Source organism: Athalia rosae, chromosome 6 (genome assembly GCF_917208135.1).
Source record: "Athalia rosae chromosome 6, iyAthRosa1.1, whole genome shotgun sequence".
Taxonomy (NCBI): Eukaryota; Metazoa; Arthropoda; class Insecta; order Hymenoptera; family Athaliidae; genus Athalia; species Athalia rosae.
Genome location: NC_064031.1, coordinates 10,464,861 through 10,480,996, shown reverse-complemented (window position 1 = coordinate 10,480,996; position 16,136 = coordinate 10,464,861). Strand labels below are relative to the sequence as shown.

The 16,136-nt window shown below is 37.3% G+C and overlaps 7 protein-coding genes across 13 annotated transcripts; 3 read left to right on the top strand and 4 right to left on the bottom strand.

Annotated features, from left to right (window-relative positions):
• Nucleotides 1–60: 60 nt before the first annotated feature.
• On the top strand, nucleotides 61–4,852 carry LOC105688848 (transmembrane channel-like protein 7). The gene is made up of 4 exons (XM_048657599.1): nucleotides 61–527; nucleotides 571–805; nucleotides 957–1,198; nucleotides 1,304–4,852. Exons 2-4 carry the CDS (start codon nucleotides 628–630, stop codon nucleotides 3,212–3,214), a joined length of 2,331 nt encoding a protein of 776 aa, XP_048513556.1. The 5' UTR covers nucleotides 61–527; nucleotides 571–627; the 3' UTR covers nucleotides 3,215–4,852.
• A 211-nt stretch (nucleotides 4,853–5,063) lies between these two features.
• Nucleotides 5,064–6,045, bottom strand: LOC105688853 (ribonuclease H2 subunit C). Its single transcript, XM_012405453.3, has 3 exons — nucleotides 5,680–6,045; nucleotides 5,369–5,601; nucleotides 5,064–5,285 (listed from the first exon to the last, which is right to left on the bottom strand). The coding sequence occupies exons 1-3, from the start codon at nucleotides 5,825–5,827 to the stop codon at nucleotides 5,253–5,255; spliced, it is 414 nt and encodes a 137-aa protein (XP_012260876.1). The 5' UTR covers nucleotides 5,828–6,045; the 3' UTR covers nucleotides 5,064–5,252.
• Nucleotides 5,986–9,436, top strand: LOC105688847 (DNA polymerase eta). 4 transcript variants are annotated; one of them, XM_048657598.1, is made up of 9 exons: nucleotides 6,057–6,206; nucleotides 6,294–6,396; nucleotides 6,470–6,604; nucleotides 6,688–6,896; nucleotides 6,998–7,164; nucleotides 7,254–7,477; nucleotides 7,569–7,692; nucleotides 7,770–8,016; nucleotides 8,122–9,436. In XM_048657598.1, exons 1-9 carry the CDS (start codon nucleotides 6,125–6,127, stop codon nucleotides 9,267–9,269), a joined length of 2,439 nt encoding a protein of 812 aa, XP_048513555.1. In that variant the 5' UTR covers nucleotides 6,057–6,124; the 3' UTR covers nucleotides 9,270–9,436. The 4 variants fall into 4 exon arrangements, with proteins under 4 accessions (XP_048513554.1, XP_048513555.1, XP_012260865.2 ...); XM_048657597.1 differs by having other exon boundaries at nucleotides 5,986–6,122; nucleotides 7,770–9,436; XM_012405442.3 differs by having other exon boundaries at nucleotides 7,770–9,436.
• Nucleotides 9,402–11,474, bottom strand: LOC105688849 (protein FAM98A). Its single transcript, XM_048657604.1, has 5 exons — nucleotides 11,232–11,474; nucleotides 10,733–11,099; nucleotides 10,364–10,654; nucleotides 9,988–10,286; nucleotides 9,402–9,905 (listed from the first exon to the last, which is right to left on the bottom strand). Exons 1-5 carry the CDS (start codon nucleotides 11,267–11,269, stop codon nucleotides 9,623–9,625), a joined length of 1,278 nt encoding a protein of 425 aa, XP_048513561.1. The 5' UTR covers nucleotides 11,270–11,474; the 3' UTR covers nucleotides 9,402–9,622.
• Nucleotides 11,475–11,812: 338 nt separating this feature from the next.
• Nucleotides 11,813–13,458, bottom strand: LOC105688835. The gene is made up of 4 exons (XM_012405418.4): nucleotides 13,189–13,458; nucleotides 12,501–12,670; nucleotides 12,245–12,382; nucleotides 11,813–12,153 (listed from the first exon to the last, which is right to left on the bottom strand). Exons 1-4 carry the CDS (start codon nucleotides 13,274–13,276, stop codon nucleotides 11,899–11,901), a joined length of 651 nt encoding a protein of 216 aa, XP_012260841.2. The 5' UTR covers nucleotides 13,277–13,458; the 3' UTR covers nucleotides 11,813–11,898.
• Nucleotides 13,448–15,158, top strand: LOC105688834 (alpha-ketoglutarate-dependent dioxygenase alkB homolog 6). The gene is made up of 5 exons (XM_012405417.3): nucleotides 13,448–13,722; nucleotides 13,872–14,048; nucleotides 14,141–14,248; nucleotides 14,466–14,567; nucleotides 14,663–15,158. Exons 1-5 carry the CDS (start codon nucleotides 13,669–13,671, stop codon nucleotides 14,918–14,920), a joined length of 699 nt encoding a protein of 232 aa, XP_012260840.2. The 5' UTR covers nucleotides 13,448–13,668; the 3' UTR covers nucleotides 14,921–15,158.
• Nucleotides 14,288–16,070, bottom strand: LOC105688836 (THO complex subunit 7 homolog). Of its 4 annotated transcripts, XR_007279059.1 has the most exons (5): nucleotides 15,877–16,070; nucleotides 15,211–15,635; nucleotides 14,949–15,127; nucleotides 14,670–14,780; nucleotides 14,288–14,575 (listed from the first exon to the last, which is right to left on the bottom strand). XR_007279059.1 is itself a non-coding variant. In XM_012405422.3 (4 exons), coding segments are annotated over exons 1-4 (615 nt in total). In that variant the 5' UTR covers nucleotides 15,887–16,065; the 3' UTR covers nucleotides 14,288–14,574. The 4 variants fall into 4 exon arrangements, 3 of the variants coding, with proteins under 3 accessions (XP_012260845.1, XP_012260844.1, XP_012260843.1); XM_012405422.3 differs by lacking the exon at nucleotides 14,670–14,780 and having other exon boundaries at nucleotides 15,877–16,065; XM_012405421.3 differs by having other exon boundaries at nucleotides 14,554–14,780.
• Between the last annotated feature and the right edge of the window lie 66 nt (nucleotides 16,071–16,136).

Here is a 16,136-nt window from a genome sequence, read left to right as displayed (position 1 = left end):
ACTTTGTATGATCTCGTATCGTTGCTGAGACATGCCATAAGTCCAGTAATTATAATCGTTGAAAAATGCAGTCTGAAGGAAGACAATTTCCGTAAACCATATTCAGATACCAGTCGATCCAGAATATTTCGGGAAAAAGGCAAAATGCGCGGTGATGACGTCCCGTCTGATTGTGAGTGATGTCGATCTGTCGTACAATCGCAGATTTATTAGTCAGATTGCTGTCAGATGAGTACTCAAAAATAAAAGAATATTTACAGTGTATTGTTTCATGAAGATTAATCGTATGTACGGATTATAAAGATATGGTTTATCAGCGATAAGGAAAATTTCTGAACCTCGGACGCACAATTTCTGATCTGCAACTGATTAAATCTATTTATTTATCTCACCAACGGTACGAATCAACCGATGATTCACCTATCATCCTGGTTCATTGACGAGCTGGGATTCCTTCACCACTAGCTACATTGGACATTGGAAAACTTTTTATTGTTGGAAGCAACAGCTTAGTGTTACTCTTGTGTTACCTTTCTCACATCTGAACTTCATCTAGAGCCAGACGTTGTATACCGAACATATATTTCTCAGAAGAAATTCACCACTTGATTTCCACTAGAACGCAATATGTCAGGAGGTGAGAGAAAAAAGAGAGGCGGGGGTGGTGGTCAAGGATGGGAAGAAGCTGGGGCTGAATTCTACCAGGAAAGCTATCCTGCAGCTATTGAAGCTGATTTACAACAGGCACTGCAAAGAGATCCTTCTCATATCGCTACCCTATTGCCCAGCAAGAAAACTCGCGTGGGCAAGTGAACCTTTGATTTATCCTATCCTCACAAAGTTCATTTTACAATTATTCAATTATACTGATGTAACGGTGCCTTACCTGCATTTTAGCTATGCGAATCTCAATTTTTATCTAACCTAATTTTTTTTTATCTCTTCCTTATGGATAGCCACAACAAAACGTGTTCGAAATGAGCCACGAACCACTTTGAGACGAAGGACGAGTACCCGCTCCCGAGGAGCAAGTACGGTGAGGCGGATGTCTACAAATGTTCATGATGTAGCAGTGGCAATGATGCCCGACCTCTCTGAAAATTTTTCAAATGAAGAACGAATTTGGGAAGAAATAATGCAAATAAAAGCCATGCCTGTCTGTATGGCGCAGAAGATACAGCTAAAAAATCAGTTGCAGGTATGATCCATTACTCGTCCCCAAATATTATCACTGAAAGAGAACTGTGATCAAAATAAGAGATTTGTGCGGAATTCATGCAGGCTTTGATGTTTATTTTCTCAGAGTGCAACAAAACTGCGGCTACAGGGGTTCGACCAGTTGAAATGGCAGCGAAGAAAGGCATGTCAAGAGTTTCGTGTTAGGTTGAAAGAGGCCTACTCAAAAATGGAATTGTGGCACCACAGTTTGAAAAAAATTGAAGGAAACTTTGGTACAGGTATCGTGGCATATTTCCTCTTCTTGAAGTGGCTGATGTTCTTAAATATGTTGCTCTTTGTGTTGATATTTTCGTTTATCGTGCTGCCAACGATATTAATAGAGTCGCCTGAACCAGAGGTGTGTGTTGTGAATTACAACGCTACAACTGCCTGTTGCTCAGAATTGTATCTTAACACAACAACAAGCTCATCCACTGCCATAACAGACCTTGTACAAGGATCTGGAGCCCTGGAATTTACCTTGTTGTTCTACGGTTTTTACACATATCAAGTATATGACACCGATGGAAATGGGCTAGTGTACAATTTGCCCCTTGCATATATTTGTACCATGTTAGGAATTTTCATCCTAAGTCTGGTGGCAATTGTTAGATCTGCAGCTCGGGGATTTAAGGAAAGAGTTGTAGAGGGCGAGGGGCAGTTCTATCAGTATTGTAACTTAGTATTTGGTGGGTGGGACTACTGCATTCATAATGAAAAGTCCGCGGCGATAAAACATAAGGCATTGTACAACGAAATGAAAGCATTTATAGAGGCAGAGAGAATGGAAGACGAAAAACAAAATCGTACCAGAGAGGAAAAAATAAAACTATTTTTGATTCGTATAGTCATTAATCTTATGGTGACAACAATTTTGTTAGGCTGTGCTGCATTTATTTATTACATCATTCAATTTTCCTTCGATCGCGTCTCGACCACAGAAATTAGCAATGAATCAGATAGTTACATATCACTGCCTAATATCACGCGATTATTTTATGAGTACCTACCATATTTATCTATAGTTTGCTTGAACTTGACGATTCCGTTTTTATTTGGGTACTTGATAGCGTTAGAGAACTACAGCCCCTCGTTCGTTATCAGATTAAGTCTGCTGCGAACTGTCTTCCTACGGCTTGCTTCTCTCTGCGTTTTGCTGATGACATTTTACAATCTTATTGTCCAAGAAATTGCCGATAGCGAATGTTACAACACCAATGATCGTCAGCCTATTTGCTGGGAAACGTACGTTGGTCAACAGATCTTCAAGCTGTATGTAGTTGATCTTTTTTTGCAATTCTTCGTCACATTCTTCATAAACTTTCCACGATCTTTGATTGCCCGGCATACAGAGAATAAAATATTGCAATTTATGGGTGAACAGGAATTTGATCTTCCCAAACATGTATTGGATATTGTATATTCACAAACGCTTTGCTGGCTTGGCTGCTTCTTTGCCCCTCTTCTACCCCTAATGGCAATATTAGGTTCATTCCTCCTTTTTTACATCAAAAAATTTGCTTGTCTCGTAAACAGTACACCTTCGAGTCAAGTGTACAGAGCGAGTCGTTCCAATTCACTATTCATGTTTATTTTATTGCTCTCTTACACGTTGGCCATTATTCCAGTCGTTTATTCCGTTGCTGAACTTTTCCCATCAAAGTCTTGTGGACCTTTTAGAGGTCAAAATACAGTGTGGGAATTGATTATTACCACTTTTACGGAATTCCCCAACTGGCTGCAAACAGTTTTATTTTTCTTCGGCACCGCTGGTTTTGGCGTTCCAGCGTTCATTGTACTCGCATTAATGTTATATTACTACTATGCAGTTTCTTCTGCTAACAAGCATATGATCACAGTCTTAAAGAATCAGCTGGTACTTGAGGGACATGACAAACAGTTTTTACTGAATCGGCTGAGTGCCTTCATCAAACAACAGCAGGATCAGGCAAAATTTAGACAGGAACAGCCTAGTGAGTTGAGTAACTTTATGTAGATATAGTTTTTTGACTTTCATTCACTTTGGAAACTTTTGTACCTTGGAAACTTACGACATAATTAGTTCGATATATCAACAAATTATCTTTTTGTTGATAATATTATTCTTGTCACTGAGCATGTTACTCATAATCTAGTCTTATAGGTGACTCCTTATTATTTTAACCGAAGTAGGTATAATCTAAGTTCATTGTCATATTTTATCTATTGTTTAAGTTAGCTGGAGCTGCTCTTTACTTGAGTTACAGTATGATTTTGTTTTCACATCCAAGTCGAATTGTATTTATATGTATACAATTTGTGTATACGTTTCTCTAAATATGTTTCTTTCTGTAGAAAGGAAATGATCATGAACGAAAAATCTGCCAGGATAAGGATAGGCACAGAAATTAAACATTGCCATAATTTATATAATACTGAAGTCCTAAAATACTAAGGGCTTTGGTGAATGATGAGGTAATTACAAATAAACAAGTAAGCATAAATTCGTTACGTTTATGTATCGTTGGACACTTTTCTTAATTATTGGAATGTCAAAATAATAATCTGATTTTATTAGAGACCGCTTTTAAAAGCTTGACTGGTTAATATTAGAGAAAATGAGTGTACGAACAACCCCAGTCCTAAAGCCAATGATTTTTAATTAGCTAAGCAAAATTGTATGGCTCCAATTGATTCTGTGCAATGCTAAAAATAAATAATATTGTTGATCAGCAATCTGCATTTGCAAGGAATGGACAGGAAACTGATTGGAAAAATAGGTGGCTGTGATTTTGATAAACTATGTAAGTAATCTAACGAAATTTCGTCAAAGGCCAATATACATAATCATGTTCACTGTCATATATAGACTACAGATGACTAGACGATAATATAGCGCCTAATAATTAACAATTTCATTCCATCGGAATATCAGGGAGAATATTTTTGTCTGACGATTGGTCAGAAGGCCTCTAATCATTCAATTATTTTAAGACTTTAACGGCTACACATTAATGTATAGTTGAATGGTTTCCCAGGTAAATAGAAATTACTATACTGAAGACTTTATGTACTATATACAAAGGATTAATAATTATGTAGCATAGCTTAGACAGTAAGTTTGTTTAAGTAAGTTATTAGTTTCTATAGCCGCCCCATACAATTATCACAGATAGTCTGAAAGCATGTTACTATCTGTAAAAATTTATTTTACAGAAAATACCTATTTTAAGTGCAAGCGTAGTATTAATAGTTTAAAAGTATGGTATGTATACTTACTGTGTAACAAAAAACAAAAAAAATGAAAAAAAAAAAATATACATCATGGTGAAGATGAAAGACAATGCTAAAAGAGTTCTGAACATAAATTTACGACGCATGACTTAGAAGATAAGAACTTATTCAGTTGCTTATTTGGATCAATAACGACTAACATACAGCTCAACAAACTTTACGAGGTGTTGCGATTGTAAATTTATTTCTGTTCTCTGAAAAAATATAGCTTATCAGTCCATGAGTATTGGAACTATGTAACCTCGACATAACTAAGGGTAGAAATGTATTTCAATTTAATGAATATACATTTTATTCTGTAAATATGATATAAATTTTCTGATCATAATGAGATAATAAATGCATAATGTTAAATAGTAAATAGGATACACGTTATCTAATATTAAAATGATCATTTTATTGCAGATGACTGGATTCAGAATTATTATGTTAATTTCTCACCCATTACGGTTGAACTTCTGCTTAGGAAAGACAAAATAATAAACACTATATTCATGCTTTATAATCCATACAGTCAAATGATAAAAAAAAAATTACAATCAGAAAGTATCCATGGGAGAAAAACACCGCCCTCAGTATATATGTATGTACATTTATTGTCACGCATTACAAATTCAAATCCCTGAGTTAGATGTCATGAAAACTGATGAACAATCCTTACCTGAGTTTTGAAAATTCAAACAGAACTATATCATAATAAGTACAGGTACAAAAATAGATTTTTTTCAAAGATTGAAATTCCTGAGTCAGTGCTTCTTACATCAATCGGTCTTAATATCTTCATTTGAGTGGAGCTGTAATTCAAAAGATGACACACACGTGATGTTTGATATGATATTTTTACACTAGTTGAACAGTGCGATCAATCAGAACTTACAGCCTCAGCAATGTCGATCCATTCTAAAGCAGTGATGACAGCATCGTTTTTCGAAGGTAATTTGTCATAATTCCAATAGGTAAATTGTGAAAATTTACCAGTTGCAAATAAATTACGCTCACGGACTTCTGACTCTAAGATTTTGGATTCATGCAATATAAATCCCATGTAGCCTTTGGGCAAAATAATAGTTTTTCCCTGAAGAGGATATCCCCGGAAAGAAGTGGTCAAATCTAGAAACAGAAAAATGAGTAACATGAGGCGTCAAGTGAACGAGGATATGTTAAACAAAATTCGTAAATGAACCGTACGTTCATCATCCAATTTTCGAATATATGGTGTAAAATAAGACGATACATGAGCAGCTTCATCGCCGTGTATGTCACACGGCATCAGGTGTAAAACGGACTCTGTTTCGTTTGACAAAAGCTCTTTTTTCAAATTCAAATGTATCGCCATATTGATACTAACGACAACGGGCGACTTGGTTCGATTATTTTTTTGCTATTACGCGATCGTTCTAACCACCGTTTCAGTACTGCATATTATACTGTGACCAACCAAGTTCGCGAAATGGTTGTATCACCTATCTTCAAACATTAATATTAAACTTCTATCCAACCGCATTTAGTCAAAAAAGTGTGTGGTCACAGCAATAAAAACTTTTGACAGCGCTTCAGAACAGAAACCATGGCAACCCGAACAGATGGGAAACTTTATTGAACACCAGCTACAATTGTGCCGTACTAATGAGGTATGGCGGGAAAAATATCATCACGTGTAGATTCGCGGAGAAAAAACTGTTCGCCCGCTCAAAAGTCTCTACTCTTCGGCCACAGTATTATCACAGTATAAATTATACTGTTTGGATGAAACCAATAATAAACAGATATGGCAAATCCAGATAATCGAATTGTCGTTTTAGTGGACATGGATTGCTTTTTTTGCCAAGTCGAAGTGAAGTTACAACCAGAACTACAGGGAAAACCATTAGCTGTTGTACAGTTCAATCAGTGGCAATCTGGAGGGTAGGTCAAGAACAAAATGCAATTCTCATTTTACTTTCCTGGAGATTACGTACTAATCTTATCCTTGTGTCAGGATTATCGCTGTTAACTATGAGGCACGAGATTGTGGAGTTAGCCGACACATGCGGCCTGAAGAGGCTAAAAAGAAGTGTCCAGAACTGGTCTTGGCAACTGTTCCCGGGGTTCGCGGCAAAGCTGATACATCAAGGTTTGTCAAGAAACATTCCCCTAAATAATTTTTCATTTATTGTTTTAATTGTCATCTCTGATTTTGAACACTTGCATTTGCAGGTACAGAATTGCCGGACGTGAAGTGGTTAATGTACTAAAAAAGCACAGTAACATCATAGAACGTGCAAGTGTCGATGAGGCATACTTAGATATAACAGAACTTGTTAATCAACAAATGATTTCCAGTCAATCATTGTCATCAGAAATGATAGATCATCTTCCAAACACGTATGTCATTGGATATTCAACAGTGGGAAACACTGACGAAGGTATTCACTGGAATTGATAGATCTAAATGATAAACAAATGAATGTTGGGACAATTGTAGTTGTAGTTTAATTTATGTTGATGTCACAATATTTTCTTTCAGCCCAAAGACGTAAAGCTGTGGAAAAATGGATATCCGAAGCTTATGGAGAATTGGGAGACATCCAATCTAGGAGGCTTGCTATAGCTGGTACCATAGTTGAGTCTATAAGAGCTGATGTGTATAAAACAACGGGATACAGATGTTCTGCCGGGGTTTCGTATAACAAGGTATAGAACCACTGAATCTCAATTGTATTGACTTTTACTTGAGGTATTTGGGTTGTTGACGATTAACAACTTTATGTTCAACATGACAGATCTTGGCAAAGCTTGCTTGTGGCCTTCATAAACCCAACAGACAGACCATTTTACCTCTAAGTGGGGTTCCATCCCTTTATCAAACATTGCCTGTGAAGAAGGTGCGAAATCTTGGTGGTAAATTTGGAGATTTGGTCATTGAGTCCTTGGGATGTAATGTTATGGCAGATTTGTTATCGTATTCATTAAAGGATCTCCAAGTACGTTTCGATGATAAAACAGGGTATGTGCTATTTTTACCCCTTGTACAATTCATTCAATTACACCTATGCTGTGACAAATTGATTGTTTGACGTTGAGATAAATGTTTCCAGTTTGTGGTTGTATAACATTGCTCGTGGTGTAGATAATGAGCCAGTTACCAACAGGCTCATATCCAAATCGATAGGGAGTTGTAAAAATTTTCCTGGAAAGCGGGCTATTGTAACAAAAGAAACTGTGAGTACTTAATGTGTAGTTATTTTTTCATATGAGATACGGGAGAATCTTTCAACGTCAACTGATTTCTCTCCCAGCTTGAACATTGGGTTATGCAGTTGTCTTTAGAAATGAGCGAACGACTAGATCAAGATATGGAGGAGAACAATCGCAAAGCAACCTTGCTGACAGTGAGTTACCACTACTATAAGGACAATAAAATTATAAATCAATCCCGATCTTGCCGATTAACTTCAAACAAAGCTGAAATTATCATGAAAAACTGTTTGGATATCATAATTAAATTTACCAAATATCCAATCGTGTTTATGGGAATGTCTGCAAGTAAGTTCATTGAAATTGACAAAGAGCAAGCAAATTTCAGGAATTTCTTCAAAGCAAATATAGATGTAAGCAATAAATTGGTACCCAATTGTACACTCTTGGCAGAGGATACAGGTGACACTTCTTCATTGGATACTGAATGCCCAAGTAATGAAACTTCATGTAATAATAAAATGAGTTCTGGTGAATCTGATATCGATGAAGCGCGGAGCAGACCTGTGGGCTCGGAGTGTTCTAAATTTTTTGCTGCAGCTCAACAGGACGATAAAAGTATCGCATCTAGTAGTCACGGCATGAAAACTGAAAATAAGGAGGATACTTCTAAAATCATATCTCCAGTATCATTGCTCAGAGCTGAGAATAAAAAATTAAAACCAGACAACTTTAAGAAATCATTTTTCATGAATATTCTAACTTCTAATAGAATTTCGTCAGAGCACGAAGCACCGGGTGGATCTGGTTTTGATGTTACAAGTTGCAGTGGGGAGCTATCTGCTGAAAATGCAAAGCCTGAAAAAAATCCAAATGAAACCTCTGGTGATGTTCTACCACAAGAACTTCAAGTTTCGGAAAACTTTAAAAATCAAAAGGATGTGAAGAAAAAGGATTCTAGTTCAATTAATACCATAGAACCAAAGGAACTTTTTCGCCCTACCAATTGTACAAGTCAAACAGAAGAATCCGAATTTTTACTGAGTAATAGAACTGATGTTGATGACTGTGACGACAACAACTCTATAAAACTGCAAGATATATTTCCAGATTTAAATAACCTTGATGAGAGCGTTGTAGCAGTTCTACCTCAGAGGCTACAACGAGAAGCTAAGGCAATTTTGCAAAGTCGAAGTAAAGGCAATCTAGAAAGTAAACTGAATACAGTGAAAGTAAAGGAGCAGAAAAGTAAAGAGCAGAAGCGATCACGCGGAAAAGTGACAGGTCAAACACGTCTGAATAAAATAGATTCATTTTTTAGCAATCAAATTAAACCGTTAGGAAGTTCTAACGATGCAACCTTGACAGAAAAATGTTCCGAGTGCGATAAATTAATCCCAGTTAGTGAAATCCTGGAACATGCAGATTTTCACATAGCACGAGAATTATCCAAAGAGATTAATAAATCTTTGATCAGCTCCAAGGTTATGACTCCAGAAAAAGCGACCACAAATGGTAAGCCATCAAAGAGAAAACGTAATAAGCCTGAAAGTCGAGAACCAGAAAAACGATCTAAGGGCATAGCAGCATTTTTTTCCTGATCATAGCCTTGGTAGACCCAATGTAATTATAGTACAAAATTTTTTGATACTGCATCAGATTTGGATGGCACTTGTATATATTATGTTGATTTATTGATTATACTGCGCAACAAATAATTTTTTGGTACACCATTGAACTATAATAAATAATCTTTATGTCACTATTACATCAGTACAGTCCTAAATATTTGTGACAAATTCAAGCTCTTCCAAAAAAATGTTCTATGTTATCTTCAATTTTTTATGGCAAATTAAGGCGCTGCTAGGGCCTGTGATTTATGATGCATGATTTGAAGGAGCCCAACGGTGGAATTGTCGTTGAATTATTTCTCTTCAATACACAAAGGTAATTTCTAATAATATGATCCACCTCGTCCTCTGCCGCGATTCGAACCCCCACGTTGGTAGCCACTTGAACCTCCATTTCCACTCCATCCACCTTGAACTCTCCCTTTTCCATTACCTCCTCCTCGATTTGCGCCGCGATGATCACCTCTATTTTCATAATGAGGCTGATACTGCTGGTGTTGGGGTTGAAATCCATCTTGGTTTTGACCAAAATTCTTTGAAGAGTCTTTATGGTCTCGATATCCACCACCACCTCGGCCACCACCTCGGCCACCACCTCTGCCACCCCTGGAAAAATATTCAGGCCAATCAGGTAACCTAATGTTTCAGCATAGTAAAAAAGTGAAAAGTGTTCTATGTAGATGCTTACCTGAAGGAAGGTGGCCCAGCTACACGATCTTTTTGCCATGAAGGCATTTCAGGTGGCGGCGGTGCCTGGTCACAGGTTCTGCCTCCTCGATCTGGTACGGCTCCGATTAACACTTGGTTGACTCTACTTCGTGTATTTTTACGCACTGCTGCACTGCTGGTTTTTTCAATAATAGCCAAGTCCCGTCTTGCTGCCAAGAGGTCTGCGATAGAAACATTTGGCTCACAAGACATGAGATTCCTCTTCGGGGCATAAGTTGCATTCAACTGATCTTCCTTGGATTTGATCTTATCCGACCACTGATGAGTAAAATTATTATTAGCAAAATCGGTGAAGCAATGACTAGTTAGTTTCAGTTAACATTGGGGGGCTGTACCAAAAATGATTGTATGGTGACATCAAGTCTTTTGAGTAACATCTCTCTTCTGGTTTGATACTCCTTTTTGAAATCCTGTTGGAGGTCATCCAATTGCCCCCACTGCTCATTAGATAATTCTCCTACAAACAACGGCGCATCAAGTAGCTCAGGAGGAATTTGAGCCACAATGTCCTCCAATTTGGATTTTACTTTAGCAAAAAGCATTTGTGCGCTTATGTTATCAGGAGGTTTTTGAAACTTTAGTGCCAGCAACATATCTTTGAGGTATTTTGCTGTATCACTCTCATTCTAAAGAACATTATCCCACAGGATTACTTAAAAACACTAAATTCTTACATAGTTTGTACAAGCATCCAAATTACTCACAATTGTGACCTCCAATTGCTGATTGAGTTGAGATTTTTGTGCACCCAAAATTTTACTGGTCACAAGCTCTGTAACAAGATAGTCCAACAAGACGAGTCTGTCATACTTGGTACTCAATCTTTGATTGACATTTCCCCCAATGAGTTTCTCATTAACACATCCTAATTCTTTCAGAAATGAACTCAGTTCTAAAAGGAAGTGGCTGGAATCGTCAGGAGTCGTTATGGCATTGACAGATTCCTCCAAGTCCCCAAAAGCACAAAGTTGCTGTGCTAACCAGGCAACGAGTTGAGTAAACTCCACAGACTTCGGACCAGTCTCTAGAGCTTTAGATAGGACATCAGAATCTAATAACGGTCCGCTGTAGCTGAAGAAATGATTACAACCTTGAGCGAGATGAATTTGGTTCTGAATTATTGGAATTTCACTCCATAGCATGCAATTCGAAACAGTACAATATCCTGCCGGCATAGCTTATAACTTAACCTTGGGCACTCACCCGACTTCTTGTAAATTCTGTGACAGATCGGTTTCCATGATTTTGGGGGTTGAGATAATGATCAACTGATAATACAAAAGTATATTACTAATTATACAAGTATTCTATTTGAACACTTGCAGTGAATTAGCGTCATAAGTACGGCAATCTTCGAAGTGTGCAAGAGTCTGAATTTACAAATTCTTGGACCGAATTGACAGCAGTCACGTGGTTTTGCCACCGACACTGAACTCACCCGGTATGACGTACCGGCTGGGAGGAAGGGGGGAGACGAACATCGAGATCCTATTTGGAGGACCAATCTCTTGCACCATTTTGATCCTAGACGCTCACGGTCAGCGAAGCTATTCATTAATCACAATGATTCTAGTTGAACAAATGTATTACATGCATATATTGACGTATTTGATCAGACCCAAGATTATTTTTGATACTCTAAGAGAATCAATTCCATGTTACAGTTATATAATTTTGATTTCATTTTAATTGTGGATCTTGAACATGCATTTATCTGCCCTACTGACCTTGAATGAAAAAAATTTCAGCAAAGATCACATGCTACCAATGCATAGTGACGACTGTTACGAAATATCAGCTTTATTTATAATTAGAAAAAATAGATACATAGATTTTTACATAAATGTACTTTACAAAATCAGTTCTGAAGTCATGAATCTAATTCATCATTGAGTTGTTTAATTATTGGGTTGTACCGATCCTGTTCACTTGAAAATTCGAGAGCGTTCAGGTACATGTCGAGCTTACTCGATTCATGTACAAACTTGGCTATCTTGGTCTCTAAATTCGGAAGCTCGGTGTTACTTTCTATTATCTTACTCGAGGTGTTTATTATTGCTTCATAGGCTTCGAATTGCTTCTGAATTTCTAGTTCCTGTCGCAAGGCGGCATTGAAGACCTTTGCCTACAGAAATGAAAATCAAACACGATTAATTTTCAATTAATTGAAAGACTGGAATTGGATGGATCTTAAAAATTTAGCCATCAGATCTCACCCTTTTAGCACGTTTCCTGAGATCTTCTATTTCAAATTTCATCTCTTCCAATTCATGTGGGCTCATTTGAATGGCTTGAGCTTTGTCCTCTTCCAATAGTAGGTTGTTTGGCACGGCAATGAATTTTCGCACGATGTTCTAGAAGATAACGTGGCAATTACAATCATAAAAACTAGGGGATGTAGAATATATCGATTCACAATGCTTGTTGAAAATTTGTGAAAAAACTGGAATGACTCAAGAAGAGAATAATTACATTTAAATCTTTCATGTGGGTCTCGGCTCTGTTTTGATAAGTCTGAATTAATCGTTTCGCATCTGTTCTAAGGATTGCAAGCTCGTCTGGACCCGGCCTATATTTTTCTTCAATAGACTGGCATAATTTCTGACAGAGCGATTCTATTTCTTCTAGTATTACATTCTTTGCTGTAACAATTGTAATTCCAAAGTTTCAGCAAGCAATACTTATGTACTAGGTCCTGATAATGATATTAAACACGGGTTCTACAATGGAATGAGAGGCAGTATTATCCGCTTTAGTAGAAGGATGGAAGATGAGTAACAATGGTAATAAAGGAAAGGGATTAGATATAAAATGTCGTTCAAAACAAAAAAGGAAAGCATCGAGCACTGTTTACTTACAAGCAAAAAAAAATGTGAATTTAAATGTACCAACAGATAATAGCTAGACGGGATAAAGAAATAGGAACATATTTTGGTGACTTCGATTCGTGTGCATCTCTGCGTGTGCAGACGCGGGTATTCGCGTGATGTTAAGTTCCAAGCGTTGGACGAGTGTGACTCTAGTCATGATTTGAGATATACATGAAACCAGAGCACATCCGCCCGACGACTGGAACAAAGACCATTTGATAAAAGGGCAAGTACCTAAAACCTGAAAGATAGTATCTACAAAGCGAACGAAGAAAGTAACGTCCTCTTACTGCCATCATATACGGCCCGCGAGTGAACGCTGAAGAACTGCATTTCGTACTCTTCTCGTTTTCTTTGCTTCATCTCCTCAGACGTCATAGTCTCTATGTTTAGGTTGGTTTTCCCAAGGGATTTAACTCCCCTGAACACTTTCCAGAAATTTATTACTGACGCTGAATTATACACACAGTTTTCTCTATCGTAGGAATCTGACGCTGTGACTCGTCGGTTGACGTCCGTTGACAATTGAATATGGCGTTTCAATCTGAATTAGTTAGTGCGTCCCCCAGGAAACTTGGTCAGTGGCACTTCCTATGACTACATCGTTGTGGCACTATACCTCCAGGTGGCTAAGGCCTGCACAATGCCGCCACATGTCGCGCGGCCAAAATGTAAACTTTCGTTCAACTACGTGACCCCCTAATCTCTGTCATAGCAGACTTTACCCGTCATTTTTGGTATTTCGCTGGAAAGCTTCTGAAACCGGCAAAATGAACGAATACACTACGAAGAATCAAATTTTTTTAAAGCACATTTTACCAGAGGTATTCCAATTAGTTGCATTGAAGAGCAATTCAATCTGATTTGTATCCATATCGTTACATTAACCAAAAACAATAAATATATCAGAAACTTATCAAAGTGCTTTAGATTTTATGGAGTGACTTATTTAGCTAATGATTTCTTAATTTAGGTACCACCCATGGTTTGTTACATTCCAAATTTCATAACTCCTGAAGAAGAAAATGAAATTCTACAACGGATCAATTGCACTCCTTTACCAAAATGGACTCAGTTGAGTCATCGTCGACTCCAAAACTGGGGAGGAATACCTCATCCAAAGGGCATGATAGCAGAAGCAATACCAGGGGTAAAAATTAATATCGCGGATGCTCTAATTTTTATGCTAATCATTGTGCAAGTTTTTATAAACCTATGATCATCAATGATAATGTGTTCTAGTGGTTAGCAAAGTTTGTAAAGAAAGTATCAGACTTCCAGGTTTTTGAAAGTCATACATCACCAAATCACGTCTTGATCAACGAGTATTTACCTGGACAAGGAATAATGGTAAATAACTTGATTCACCGTCATCCAAAGTTGTTAAAATTATCAGCACGATTCAAGTGTATTTCAGTGTTCATTTACAGAAAGTAAATTTGTTGCAAAGTCGTTGTCATTAAATGCAAATTATAAGTGAAATTTAATGCATACTATCCGGGGATAAAATCACTTGACACCAACCTGTCTTCTGATTTCTCTACAATAGAAAAATTTCTTTACACAGCCACACTCAGATGGTCCATTGTTTCACCCCATTGTCACAACGATAAGCTGTGGTTCGCATACGTTCTTGGATTTTTACAGACGGAATACATCTGATCAACTTGTAAGTATCTGAAAAAAAAAAGATTGACACTTACGTAAGAGAGATATGAATATCCAAACCAAGACTGATGACTTCTTCTAATTTTGTGTATCCAGGAAGTACCTGTTCTTGAATTCAGTTTGCTCCTTGAAAGACGAAGTCTTCTCATTTTAGAAAAGGACTTATACCACAACTATTTGCATTCGATTGCCGAAAGAAACAGCGATACTGTTTCTAATGAGAAAACGAAAAATTTGAAATTATGTGGAAATGCATATACAGACAATGAACAGCTAGAGAGAGGAACCAGAGTATCCTTGACTATTAGACATGTGCCAAAGACTAGCAAACTGAAATTAAAATTGAGTAAATAACAGTTTAGAAATCATCAAAGATAATTACCAAGCCACAGTTTTTGGGGACATTGATACGTCTACATCCTCGTAATTCTCTAGACTGACATCCATTATTTCTTCATCCGATTGGTCTAACATTTCTTGCAAAGAATGAATTGATGATGTCACAACATGAAATTGTTTCCTACGCATCTCCAGCTTATGTTCTAATTGTTCTGACTTTTCCTGTGAATAAAAGTTACAACACTCAGTAAAACATGATGCTATCCAAAAAGTCTAAATAGAATTATAATTTGTCTTCTTCAAACCTTCAAAGTTTCCAACTCTTTTCTTAGCGTAGCAAGTTTCACATCCGTTTCTAGTCTATCAGGTTGTTCATTAATAACTTTGGCCAGAACATCATATTCTATTCTATTTTTACGAACACGCTTTGCTTCTTGGAGCTCAATTTTTGTTTTCTCAATATCTTTTTTAGCCTCTTCTATTTGAATTTCAATAGCTTTGGACATCTTTTCGTAACTTTTCAATTCTTCCTGGCTCATGCTAGACACAAGACGTGATTTTCTCTGGGCAAATTCACATTGGGCCAGTTGCGATAACATTCTCTCAAACAAAGTGTTATCTGGGTCTGGAGAATTGGTCCATTTTATAAACGATTTTAATAAAACGTTTATCCTTCGATCATCACCTGTTCCATCTCCATCTATGAGAAGTCGACGGCGTATCACTTCCTCTGTGAAAAATCTTTTCATGTTAGGTCAGGTGAGGTTATTGACATAAAGGTGGTTATTGAGCTGAATTTGTAAGCCTGACTACATCATATACTGTCACCAAGAATTTCATATATATTTGAGAGCCAACTCATAGGACTAAGGAATGTTTAAGGTTATACATTACACCCGTGATTCGTTATGATCTTAGACCGTATACTCCTTTGAGAAATTGATTATATGATTCAGATAGTTTTCACTAACCATCAGACATATTAAATGCAGTTCCGTTTGATCCAATCCTTTCCAAAAATATTTCGCTTATTTCTCACTCATAAGTAATATCAATTTCGTCGATTTAACCGGCAACAGAGATACTGACAACAATGCCAAGCAACGACAAGAAGCAACTTCGACTCTACATTCGACACACACTTCGACAACGGTTCCACCAGTGACCAACGGGTTCCAATAGTGCACACTTTTCGTATATCGCTCGTGCTCGCCCCAACCTCGTGCCCACG